General features: G+C 38.1%; 1 protein-coding gene across 4 annotated transcripts in view; it reads right to left on the bottom strand.

Moving 5' to 3' along the window:
- The window catches only part of MAP2K5 (mitogen-activated protein kinase kinase 5), a 254,155-nt gene that overhangs the window by 184,826 nt on the left and 56,712 nt on the right, over nucleotides 1-12,617 (bottom strand). For all 4 annotated transcript variants that reach the window (XM_045823533.1, XM_045823535.1, XM_045823534.1 and 1 more), the window contains exon 8: nucleotides 12,367-12,431. In XM_045823533.1, the coding sequence (XP_045679489.1) occupies nucleotides 12,367-12,431 (65 nt within the window). The remainder of the gene's footprint in view (nucleotides 1-12,366; nucleotides 12,432-12,617) is intronic.

Below are 12,617 nucleotides of genomic sequence, written 5' to 3'. Positions count from 1 at the left end.
GGCTGCTTCTAGATCCTCTGACTCCAGTTGTCTTCAAGGTTCTCTGGATATGGTCAGTGTTGATTTTTAAAAAGCAATAGGAAGAATCGATTGAGTGACTCACTTTTCAGAGTTGCATTAACTTTTTCAGGCCACAAGAGTACAATTTACTAAATTACCTCTCCTAGAACACTAAATAGGACCCTAGTGGGTCAAAGAGTAAATGCACCTCTGAAAAGTGAGCCATTTATTCCCTCTTCCCTGTAGTACCAGACGTAATATGTCCCCTATGACAGAAATATTAACCCATTTCCATTAAAAACTCAAGAAATTGTCCCACACTAGAGAAAATGAGTATAGGGAAGCTTCCCTGGGGGGAAAAAGGAACAATCTCTCTTCTATAACCCTGCCCACAATATTGCTGAAAAGTCAACATGTAATTATATGAAGATACTTGTTTGTTTTTTTTTTTACATTCATTGGAGATTCATTTTAATCCAGACCTCAAAACAGAAAAGTATAAATTCAAAGCTAATGGTGTTCAGTGGGGAGATGCATAGGAAATTGTAAAGGCTGGTCTCATCCTCTACTGCAGTATTTAAAAACTAAGCTCCAGCATTCATTTTATTTATGAAATAAGTTAGACAGTCACAAATAGCTGTTCTTTCTTATATCTCACTATAGTACAGTTTATCCCTTGCCTGGAAAAAAAAATTCCTTGGCTTGTAAGTTACTATATTATTACTTCTAATCTCTATAAAGGCAAAATACTCTGAATACATTTTCGAGTTGCCTTTAGAAATAGCTATTAACATTTGCAAGATACCTTAGCAAAGCCAAACTTTAAGTTTTCAGCATTGTTAGTCCCTTACTCTTCTGTAAGATGGCTATGCGATGAAAATAAGACAACTTTAATTTAAGAATCATCCAGCTTCTAATTAAACTGCCATAGGCAGCTGGTTGGATAAGTTTTAATCAGTTTCAATCACCTATTGATTGGTATACTGAAGCCTAAAAAATTAAAAGTAAAAGATGATCGGGGAATTGCCCCATCTCAGAACAACAGTAGAGGCCTCTGTAAATAACTCCTCTTTTAACCATCAGCTAAATGAACACTTCAATACTGCAGTACAAAGTCTTCTGCAAAATTACTTTAACTAACAAGCAGAAATTTATCAGCTTCAGCCAAAATCAATGCTGAAATCAATTTGAACACTGGTTGTGTCTAAAGGGGCTCATTGGCAATTTAGGGAAATTACACCATGTAAATGCCTGTGCTTTAATTGAAGAGTTTCATCAACTAGGCTGTGATTGCTGTCCATTCATTTATTTACTTTCGCTACAGCTACCATTCTGCAAAGGAATAGCTTTTGTCAGGCTGAAGAGAGGCACTTTATCTTCATTTTGTGCACTTTTGTGCATAACAGACGTCATGAAATGGGCATATCATGACTAGGGCCAAAACGAACCAGAAAGGACTATTTCTTTTAACTTAAAAACTGAACACTCAAACTGCCATTGTAACTTCCACCATCTGGGAATAGTCATATTTAAACCCCAAAACAAGAAGGAATTAGAGTGACTTCCCTGCGTAGGGCACTGTCCCTCTACGTTGAGGAGCTATATTTTGGACAACAAATGTAAAGTATTTGGATTCTAAATGCAATTACACAATTTTTTTGAGATATCTTTAATGACTTCCAAAAAACACATTAACTATATTAGAATATCCTCCTTGAAATTAGGTAAAATTTTGCTTTACAGCCTCTGTGATTAGTCGAGAAAAGGTGGTGCTTTCCAATCCATTCAAGAGATTAAGGCTCAACAATGTCACACATATTTTTAAAGCAAGATTAACGGAAGGACAGAGGAAGCAGGAGGACAGAGGAAGCAGGGTATGTGTCAGAGAAGGAAAACTAACTTCCTTACAAAGACCAGCAGCTAAAGCACCGACAAGATTCCAATGATTTAAATGCACAAAAATAACACTCTCAAAATTATGGGCAAAGAAAAAACCCAAAGATATAATCTCTGGAGAATCACACAGTGAAGTGACATTTTTGACATTGTATTAAATACTACAAGTTCCAGGGAAGGAGGAAAGAAGACAGACAGCTGTTTGTTCATATGGGTCATCTGTAAGGTGAAAGCACCCAGCACAAAATATAAAAAGTGTAACTATAGTTATACTTTGCTAGAAAATGCCAGCAGAAATCCTGATGCTTGCACATAGTCTGCTTACCTTAGCTCTCCTCCCAGACCCAAAATGTAATTATTTACTAGGAAGGGATTAAGAAATAAGAAAGTACTATGTTTCAGTGGTGATGCCTACTCCACCCAACTCCATTCCTTGCAGCTGGGGGGATTCACCCGGGGTAGGTAAGGTGGCCCAGTGTGGAAGTGGAGATGCAGCCCCACCTGCGAGTCTGAGCACCTCCAGCGCTCTGAGTGTGCGCAGGCAGGCAGGCAGGCAGGGCCTGGGAACATTTTACTAAGGTTTCCAGAGAAGCAGGGAAACTTTTCATTTGCCCTTCCGGTCTCTCACCCCAGCTGTTATACTCTGCAACACTAAGAATACCTTCAAAACAAGTTAAAGGAAAAAGAAATAAGTGGGGTACAGAAACTTAATTTGGTATATATATATATGTATTTGTGGTAAAAATTCATTCCAAATGTTATCTGATACATCTACCTACCACTAAATATTTCCTACCACTCTGAAGTTTCAGTAGCTATACATTTTATTGCAGTGAAATGTAAATATATATATATTTTTCATAGTTTTTAGATAACTTTTCTGAAAACTTAATTATGGTTTAATCAGAGCTTTATGTTTATTGACTAAGTATATTGTTACATTTTGCTGCTAGAGTTAGCAGTTGTAATAGAATCAGTATGTTTGAGAACCTTATACAATACATATTTTCCAAATACACTAAGCTTGTTAAAATGCTATATTGATTATGCCCTAAAGCAAGTTCTAATTTTGTCTGAACAATTTTATTTCATTATTTGAACTCACAAAACAAAACCACTAACTCTGCTTTTAGAAATAATACTGTACATTTTTTTCTTTTGTAATACTAACAAGAAACAGTATAAAAGTTTTAGAGTCAAGAGGATAACAGAACACCAGTAACATTTAAAACTAAATTAATATTAAAATAACTTTATGGTTAATATCTACAGCCTAAGTCTTTATTGCTATTTCTCCTCTAATTTAGTAACCTACTCCTCTGATTTAATGTTAGTGCACAAATCAGAACCTACACATATTTCACTCCAGTAAGGCAGCAATTTAATGGAAACATGGTCTCTTATATCAAAGTAACCAACAACAGAGCAATGAAAAAAACTGTGGCAGAAAGTTATACACAGTAAATGCCTTTTGGACTTTCCAGTGAATTATTTTCCAAAAAAGCAATTTAAGTAAATACCCCAGATGCTACAGTATACAAATATTTGCTCGTGCTATATGCCAACCAAAAGGCTACAATTTTCTAACATATACTGTGAAACTGCTAAAAAAAATTAATATGCCTTATAAATCAAGAAATGTACCACCTCCAGTAGCATAACCATACAATTAATCTCAGTATTTAATTATTAAATTCTAGATTTTGAAAGTAAAAAGACCCAAAGGGTAAACCAAATAACAAGTTGCAATAATTCTATTAGCCAGGGAATGGTTGTTTTAACACCACTAAAAAGTCTCTAAAATTAACAACTAGAGATGGCACATCACTGAGTTTCAGAATTATATATTAATTTATAAGTTATACTCAAACATAATCTGGGTTAAAGATTGGGAAACTCGAGAGAGTGAAACAGAAAGCCCTGGCTTGAGAAGTATTCTCAAGTCCTGACCGAGGTGTCAGAAGACCCGAGTTCTAGTCTTTCTTTTCCCCTCCAGCTTTCATATTAAGGTAAAATTGCCAAATAAAAACGATATATATTTAACATGTACAACTTGATGTTTGCTACTGAGTTCTAGTCTTGATTTGACTCGGGCATGCCACTCAACCCTTCCAAGCCTTGTCTCTCACTGGTGGAAAAAAAGGTGGGGTGGTAACCAGACTGACCATGCCTTCTCGGCGCGGGCTCAGCAAGGGCTACACAATCCAGCATGGCCAGGCCTTGCCCGTATCTCTGCTCTCCCCTGAGCTCGCACGACTGCAACCACTCTGGCCTAGACACACGCTCACACTCATCTTAGGGATTTTGCCAAGAGTGGTTCCTCCTGCTCGGAAGGCTCTTTTCCCGGATTTCTCTGTGACTGGCTCCTTCCTGTCCTTAGGTCTCAGCTCAAATATCACCACCAATAAGCCTTGCTGAGCACTTTATATTCTTTCTTCCTCTTTTTTTTAATTGTCACCTGAGGATATTTTTTCATTGATTTTGGAGAAAGAGGAATAAAGAAAGGAAAGAAGAGAGAGAGAAACATCGATGTGAGAAAAAAGTGTCCACTGGCGCCCACACCGGGGATCGAACCCTCAACCTTTCAGTTATGGGACAACGTTCCAACTAACTAAGCCACGCTGGCCAGGGTGCTATTTTACATTCTTCCCAGCACTTGCAAAGTCTGGTATCATCTTTCTTAGGTATTCATTTCCTTAATTATTGCCTGTTTACCCCACTAGTGTGAGTCCAGGAGCACGGAGAACTTGTCTGTCTTGTCCACTGCTGCATTGCACGTGTTCAGGAGAGTCCTTTGCACAGAGAAACCCTCAGGAGGTATCTGTTCAACGAATAAATAAAATCTACAGTAGGACAAAATTTACAAGAACAAAACCAAGCAACATCTGATATAATATTGTTATGGTAGCTGAATGCTGCATTTGGTTTTAGAACTTCAGTCTCAAGAGTAACCCCTGCAGTCATGTCATGTCCGGGTCAAAGTGGGGTTCTTTCCTCAGCAGTTCTGCAAAGAGCCATGCTGTTCTGCCTAAGGTGGGAGAATTCACTTCTCCCAGAGTGAATGGACAACACTTTGTGTCCATCCTTGCTTAGCTTGTGAGGAATCTGCTTCTGCAGGTTAATTCCTAAATACTAAGTGCCTGCAGTAGGTAAGGGGCAGTGTTGTGAGTCCTGTGAGGATGTCCACCCATGGTCTGGACACAACCCACACTTAACCTGTGCACAGAGCTTCTCCATTCTCTGGACACAGGTCCAGTGAGAGCCAGCTGTCCCTGGGAGCCAATACACTGCCCTCCACACAGCACGTGCTCAGAACATGACTGCTCAACAAACGAATGAAGGAGGGTTAGACAGACACAATTCCCAGACCCCTTATCATTCTCTCCATGCTCTGCTAGGTGGCCTCTGAACTACCCACATCTCTCCGTAAACTCAGTGCCCAGAAACAGATACTTTTGAATCTGAAAGTGGCATACTGCAAGATGTTATACCCTCCTAATACAGCCAGAGAATAAATTTCAAATGGAAACTAGATCTCTTCCACCCATAAAAACAGAAATAGTCTCATATTTTTATCTGTTCACAACCACTTCTGCTGGGGACTTTATATGTCTTTTTATAAAGTGAGCATTTTTTAAAGTAATTTTTGAGAGATGAAAGAGGAGGTGGCAAGGAGGAGGGGGGAGACAGACAGACAGACAGACATGGACTCACTGCTCCACCCATCCATGCACTCACGGGTTGCTCCCTGCATGTGCTCTGGTCAGGGATTGAACCTGCAACCCTGCTGCATCAGGACGATACTCCAATCAAGTGAGCCACCCAGCCAGGGCAAGAAGACATTTTTAAAACAATAAAGTATTAGCAGATATTAGAAGTCTTGCCACTTTAAAACTATCTTTCCCTGAAAGGAGATGGTGTTGAAATACTTAGATTCAGCAAATTCATACTTAAAATATTACTATAATGTATTGATTTTTACCAGACTCAATTGACTGAAAAGTTGTTTGTATAGCAAAATTGGCCAAAACAATATACTAGAACAATTTTGTTACCCATAGTAATCAAGTGCATTTCTGAAGTATAATTATACTGTCATAAAAATAAAGCCAAGACACACTTTTCCAAGCAATAAAACAATAGGGGCTATAAAATAGGAAGAAGAAAAGCCTAAATAAATGAGATTTTTAAAAATGAAATTTAGTGTCTTTCTAAAACACCATCACCTCCTCTTCTTTCCCTTAAGCCAAGGTTAGCAGAAAATGATCAATACTTCAATCTCAATAAACTATTTCAATAATAGTTAATTCGGGTGGAAACAGAGTTTGAAAATCTCTGCTCAGCGACCTGTGACATCCTGTCATGTTGCCTGGATGCCAATAATCCATCATTGCAGTAATGGATATGAGCGTGTGTGAAGCTACAGGAACGTGGAGGGGGAAGTAAAGGTGGGAAAAGTATAGAGAATCATGAGCTCAAGTTCGTTCTTTAGATTCTAATCAATACAATACATATTGTTGTAGGAAACAAACCTATAACAGTGAGTGCTGAGAGAGGGAGAGAGGAAAGCATACATAATTAATTTTATTTGACAAGCACTCATTGATTTTCTGGAAATATTAATATCCTTGCTTGTCACATGATTCTATAATGCAATCCGGTCATATATAAGTATTTAATATTGCATCAACATGATGTCTTGTTTGCTTGTTAAAAATATGATCTTGGCTGCAAGGAAAACACTCTTCATTTGATTGGAAATTTAAAGTTAAAATAAATCAAATCATCACCTTACTCTTGGGTCAATATTAGGACCATTTAAAAAATACTCTTAATTTATAAGATGCACATCAAAGAAAACATATAAAGTGCTGGGGGGAGGAGGTCCTGCTGCAGTCAGTAGGGAAGCTGGAATCAGACCTGCTGCTGTTCAGGTTTGGCAGCTTAGGGTCAGCTGGTACAAGAAGTGGATGTTTTCTGGGTACTATGTGGTTCTACATAGGTTTCATCAAGGACTCTTGTTATTATGTTTCCCCTTAGGATTCCCATGATTTGAAATTTTTTGTTTATTAAACAGCATTAATTAGACAATAATGTATTTTCTCATTTTACATAACTGGCCACCAGAGGTTCTAATTTTCATAAAATATACCATTTAGCTGATATAATTCTAGGTCCAAAATACAAAGGTAATGTTTTAGTCAGCCTGTACAGTCACACCACAAGGGTGGAATACAACTTAATAGTTCACATGATGTCAGTTACCATCTCCAAGGACCATCCTCACCCTCCTGCCCAACAAATATCTCATAAAATAGATAAGACAACATAAAGGAGGAGAGACCAACACCTTTGAGAATTATTAACCCTTCCTTCTTCTTGTCTCTAGATATGATCAAATTAATCCTTAAATAATGGCATATCTCCAATCTTTAAAACACCATGTAGACAGCATGTATGCTACCCATCATATCGCTGAAAAATTCTACCCCAAATCCAGGTTAGATCTGGAAGCAGCTGGAGGTAGAAAATTCATTATTGTTTTTAAACACCTAGAGAATACAATACATGGCCACAAAGTGATAACTTGAGTCTTAGCCTGAATAATCTGCATTAAGGAAAAAATATAAAGATGATACTTAAGAGCTTGTTGGCTAACTGACGTACCATGACTTAAGTCCTAAGAGTGAAACATTACTTCACTTCTGGAACCAAAGCTTAAGTGACTCCATCAAACTGTGAGGAGGGAGCAAAGAACCTGAGTGACTGGCCTTCATTATTAGAGAATGTTTCCAAAGGAACTGAGACCATTAAGTACTTTCATTTCAATGTGAAGTACTATCCAAAAAAAAAAGAGAACATTAATTAGTATGTTGGGTTAATGAGTGCTAAGTACTCAAAGTTTTAACATTTGAAAGAGGATTAATCATTTAAATATATGCCCTTAGTTGAGAAATTCCTTATTCTTCTAGGTTCATGTTCTAAAAGAATTATGCAGCCCCTGAATTAGGAAGGATCTAAAATAAGCTAGATATGGGAAGGACCAGTTAAACGGCCTTACTAAAACCTGCTTGTAAAAACTTCCACTTGCCTCATTCCATTTCAGCTAACGTGTATAAAGAAAGCATCTATTCTCTCCTTAGGACTATGCTGGGTGCACTAGAAAATACAAGGAAACACAATGGACTCTGTCTGACCTTGAGAAGGAACGCTGCCTGGGGGAACAAGACAGAGTGAGACGCAGAGGAGCTGCGAGGAGCCCGGGCTCTGCTACTGAACGAATGATCACGGGAATGCGAGCCTCGGCTTTCTCCAGCGGTAAAATGGGCTTAACATCATACCAGCTCTCCTAAAGAAATGAATGACATCGACCATAATAAAAGAAAAAATACTTTGAAACTTTCAAAAACATCAATGTAAGATACAATAAATTATATTCATGAGACGACTACAGAATAGAAGAAAACATAGAAGTATACTACATATAATATAATGTAAACTTCTCAAAGTTAATTCAACACAACTCTGATTCTGTGAGATGTTCATAAGTGTATCTCAGAAAAGGAATCCCATGGCCAAGGAAGCACAGAAAGCACAGGCCTTGAGGATTTTTCTGTTACCAGTTCGACCATCACCAGTGGCTGACATTCAGCATCAGTCACAGCAGTAGGCCTCTTCTATGGATCATCTCATTTAACCTCCCAACAACTCGGTAAGGCAGATGTTATTATTATCCCCATTTCACACATGGGGAAGCCAAGGCAGAAGACATTATATGACTTTCCCAAGGTCACATGGCTAGTTAGTGGCAGATGCAGGGCTCCAAAACTCAGAGCCCCCACACTGAACCACAACACATATTGCTCTCCATTTTCTCCAAGTTTTTGAAATTCACTATGAATCTCTCCTAGGGAAATAGAACACGTGTTTTTCCTGAATAATTTTTTTGGAACAACCTGTAGCACTTTGGTAAATGGAGCAATAATGAAAAGCGCATTCATTTCCTTTCCCTAAATTATTCTGCCTCCTTGGCTTGGGCTATATTTTAGTCTAAGGTATTTCCTTTATGATCCATTTCACCCAAATCAGTAATCCAAGAAATACCAACTTAAGAGGATCTGCCTAGGTCACTATCGTAAGGCAGAGAGCAGCTCAGTAGGGGATCACACACAGACTCCATGTCTGGTTCAAGTGCCTGGGCCCAGAATTTCACATCACACTCTTGGGGAGAACATACAGACTTAAGGGATGAAAACGTGATCAACTATTAAATAATATATATTGCAGTTTATCCCCTGAAAATCACAACATCCCATCAAGTGAAGCAAATAAGACTGAAATATTAAGCTGTTGCTTTGCATTTATTAGCTTTATTATACTTTATAAGAAAAAAAACTAAATAGGCCCATTAGGCAGTTTTGTTACCAATGAGTGGATTTTCCAATATTTTCTTCATCTAGTTTATGTAGCATAGCCCGTAATGTAATCATTTTGTTTGAAAAAAAATCACAATTTTTATAGGCAACACTATTAAGGTAAACATAGTGTAGGAGAAAGTCAATCATAACACATCAAACATTTGATTTTATAGAGACTTTAGTAAAGTAATCTTCATTTCTTGATGATTATACTATTTCTTTGTGCTGAACTAAAAGCCAGGGACATAAACACAACACAGAGTGAAGCCCAGGAAGACACGAAGGCCAGTGACCAATGACAAGTGGTTATGCAATTTGGTATCTTTGTGCCCTTTCCCCTTAAGAATCACCTGGGCACCATGATAACTGAAATGTCCTTTTCTTATAAGAAATCAAATATACAACAAAAGCACTAAAATGATCATAATGCTGCCACGCACCCTCCATAGACAACCACTGTCAAAAACATTAAATCTTAAAATAATGCACACTGAACCTAAGAAATGGTAGCTAAATGAACTCAGGATAAATTGCTAACATCACTGCAGCATTCTGGCACATTAAAGAACCTGGGCTCCGGGCATGTGGGAGCACATTCCCTTGGATACTGTGGCCCCAATCAAAGAAGTTGTAGCCATGCTTCTTGCTAAAAACAACATTATCCAGGGAAACGGGGAGTTATTACTTAATGGGCACAGGGGGTCCAATCTGTCAGATGGAAAGAGTTCTGTAGGTAGATGGTGCTGATGGTTGCAGAACAATGTGAGTGTACTTAATGCCACTGAGCTGTAGACTTAAAAATGATTGAGAGGGTAAACTTTATGTAATATGTGTTTTATCACAGTTAAAAATAATATTAAAAAATACTAACAGTTTTATTCTAATTTTCTTTGCTGGGTGGGCATGTTATTTCAATTTCCCTGTATCCCCCCTTTTTATATATAAACCTGTGTTTTAAAGTAAAAGATCAGAATTTTAACATTAGAGTATTATTTCTAACAAACATTATCTGCTAGGGTTTGGTGGTCTTGTGTTTTCTCCCTTCCAGAACAAACCAGGATAGTAACTTCACAACAGGCCTTCAATTACAAAAATACAAACAGGCTTGACAGTTAACATTTGGTGAAACAGCACAAAGAAGGAATGCATTAGGAGTCTGCTTTTGGATTCCATTTGAAGCCAATAAAAGGAATCCAAAGAGTAGCTAGAAATCTTTCCTGTGTTATTATATCTGGCTATCAGCATGAAAGCATTAAGAAGAAAGGTTGAGGCTTTGAAAACTTCTTTCGGGGAACTCAAGAGAAGGATATCGGAGTGTACACATTCTTTCTTTCCTTTCTAAGGGTCCCTGAACCCAAGAATCTTAAGAACAGGGTAAAAATTCAAGTCAGATAACAGTAAGGAGGAGCCCCAGCTGGTGTGGCTCACTGGCTTGAGTGCCAGCCTGCAAACCAAAGGGTTGCTGGTTCGATTTCTAGTCTAGGGTTCTTGCCTGGGTTGCAGGCCAGGTCCCCAGTAGGCAACACATGAGAAGAAACTACACATTGATGTTTCTCTCCTTTTCTTTCTCCCTCCCTTCCCCTTTCTCTAAAAATAAATAAAATCTTAAAAAAAAAGTAAGGAGGAACAGACTAAAATGAAGAGATGTTGTTTGTGCAGAACTGGGAGCTGCATGGGAAGGGATACTAGTAGGATCCAGGGAAGGCCGATAGCAGCCTCCAACTCATTAGACACATTAGCCATCAAGCACTTTAAAGGCAAGACCCAAGGTCTATACCAGAAATATGTCATTACTTAATTCTCTGAATTACCACAGTGGAAGCACTTAACATTCAGAGCAACCATTCACAGTGCCCAGTCATCTGTAGGAAAAAATAATCCAAATATGTAAATGTCACTTCTTAAAGGACTGTATTCAGGAGAAAGGACTCTTGTCCTGGCTCTACTTGCAGAGAGGACTGAAGCCCTGGGTGGGATTAGAGCAGATGTCTCTGAAGGAGCTTTTAAGCCTGAGGACTCCAATTCTATGGCAAAGCTGCACCTACATGTGGAGGTATTTCTGAGGTTTTAGGATGTGACCCTTCATGGTCATAAGGCTATATGGCAATTTTTATCTGTACTCATGCAGCTAGTTAGAATGTAAAAATTCTAAGAACATTAGTAACCAATTAGAAAATAAATTATTTTACAACTTTGAAAACATATATTAATATCAACATAAAACATCTGAGGTAAAAACGCAATCACAACGTGTTGCAAGGTTAGCGTATATATGGAAAACAGCTCTCTGGAGGAAAGCTTTATTATTCCCTCGGGGCTTTCTTACAGAGTATGGATTTTTTAATTCCTGGTAGAACATTTTTCATACACCATTGCAGACTATTAAGTACCAGATATTACATTATGTAGTTTAAACTTTGCACTACTGCATGAGAAAGACTTCCCTGTCGAGAGAACTATTTTTTATGGTTAGCATTTTTTAATATGAAAATGAACACTCCTTTAGGGTAGGATCACTGCAACTGGAATTTGAGAGAATTTTATAACTTAACATATTCATCAATGTGTAGAAATTCTCTCAGGGGAGTAGGGTAAGGAGAGAAAGAAATACAACAGGAAGAAGGCTTTTTAATAACTTAGAGTGTCGACACAGAGCAAAGCAGTGGTATTTATAAGGCTTGTCTTCCACTGGGCATAGCTGTAAATAGGCAGGGGACTAGCACAGGGTGGCAGCAAGTTAAAAAAAATCATAGTGTTAAAGAGCAAAGAAAAAAATGTATTAAACTTCAGGCCAGTTACAGGTATACTTGCTAATGGTGGACTATTAATGGCTCACCCAGGAGAGATGCAGACTCAGAAATATTAAAAAAGGGTATATAAATGCACCTTTTCAAGCAATTCCTGAGAAAACAGATGCCTTGCAGAATTTGGGAGTCAAATGTGGAAATAAAATCTAAGCGCTGGTGGTCACTTAAAAATCTCTGCCAAGGAGAACCTGGATACCCACATGAGGCAAAAGTGATAGAAAGTTTAAACGAAATTCACTACTCACTTGTAGACTGTGCCTCCGTTGCCATGACCAAGAGTGTCTCGATATCGTATGTCTTGTTCATTCATCTCCACAAGAAAGAAAGAAAAACAAAAAGGGTGTCATGCTGTGGATGAAAATGTCAAGGAAAAGCAACTCTGGGCCATAAACAACAAGCAGTCTGGGTCATTTCAAGTTCAGCTGCAAGAACGAGAAGATCAATACAACATTTGCTGTCCAATTTATAAAAGACGATACCAGGGGACAAAGTGATG

This window comes from Phyllostomus hastatus, unplaced genomic scaffold (genome assembly GCF_019186645.2).
Source record: "Phyllostomus hastatus isolate PE091 unplaced genomic scaffold, TTU_PhHast_1.1 phas_scaffold_501, whole genome shotgun sequence".
Lineage (NCBI taxonomy): Eukaryota > Metazoa > Chordata > Mammalia > Chiroptera > Phyllostomidae > Phyllostomus > Phyllostomus hastatus.
Note: the sequence above shows the minus strand (reverse complement) of the source record. Positions and strands in the feature narration are given on the sequence as shown.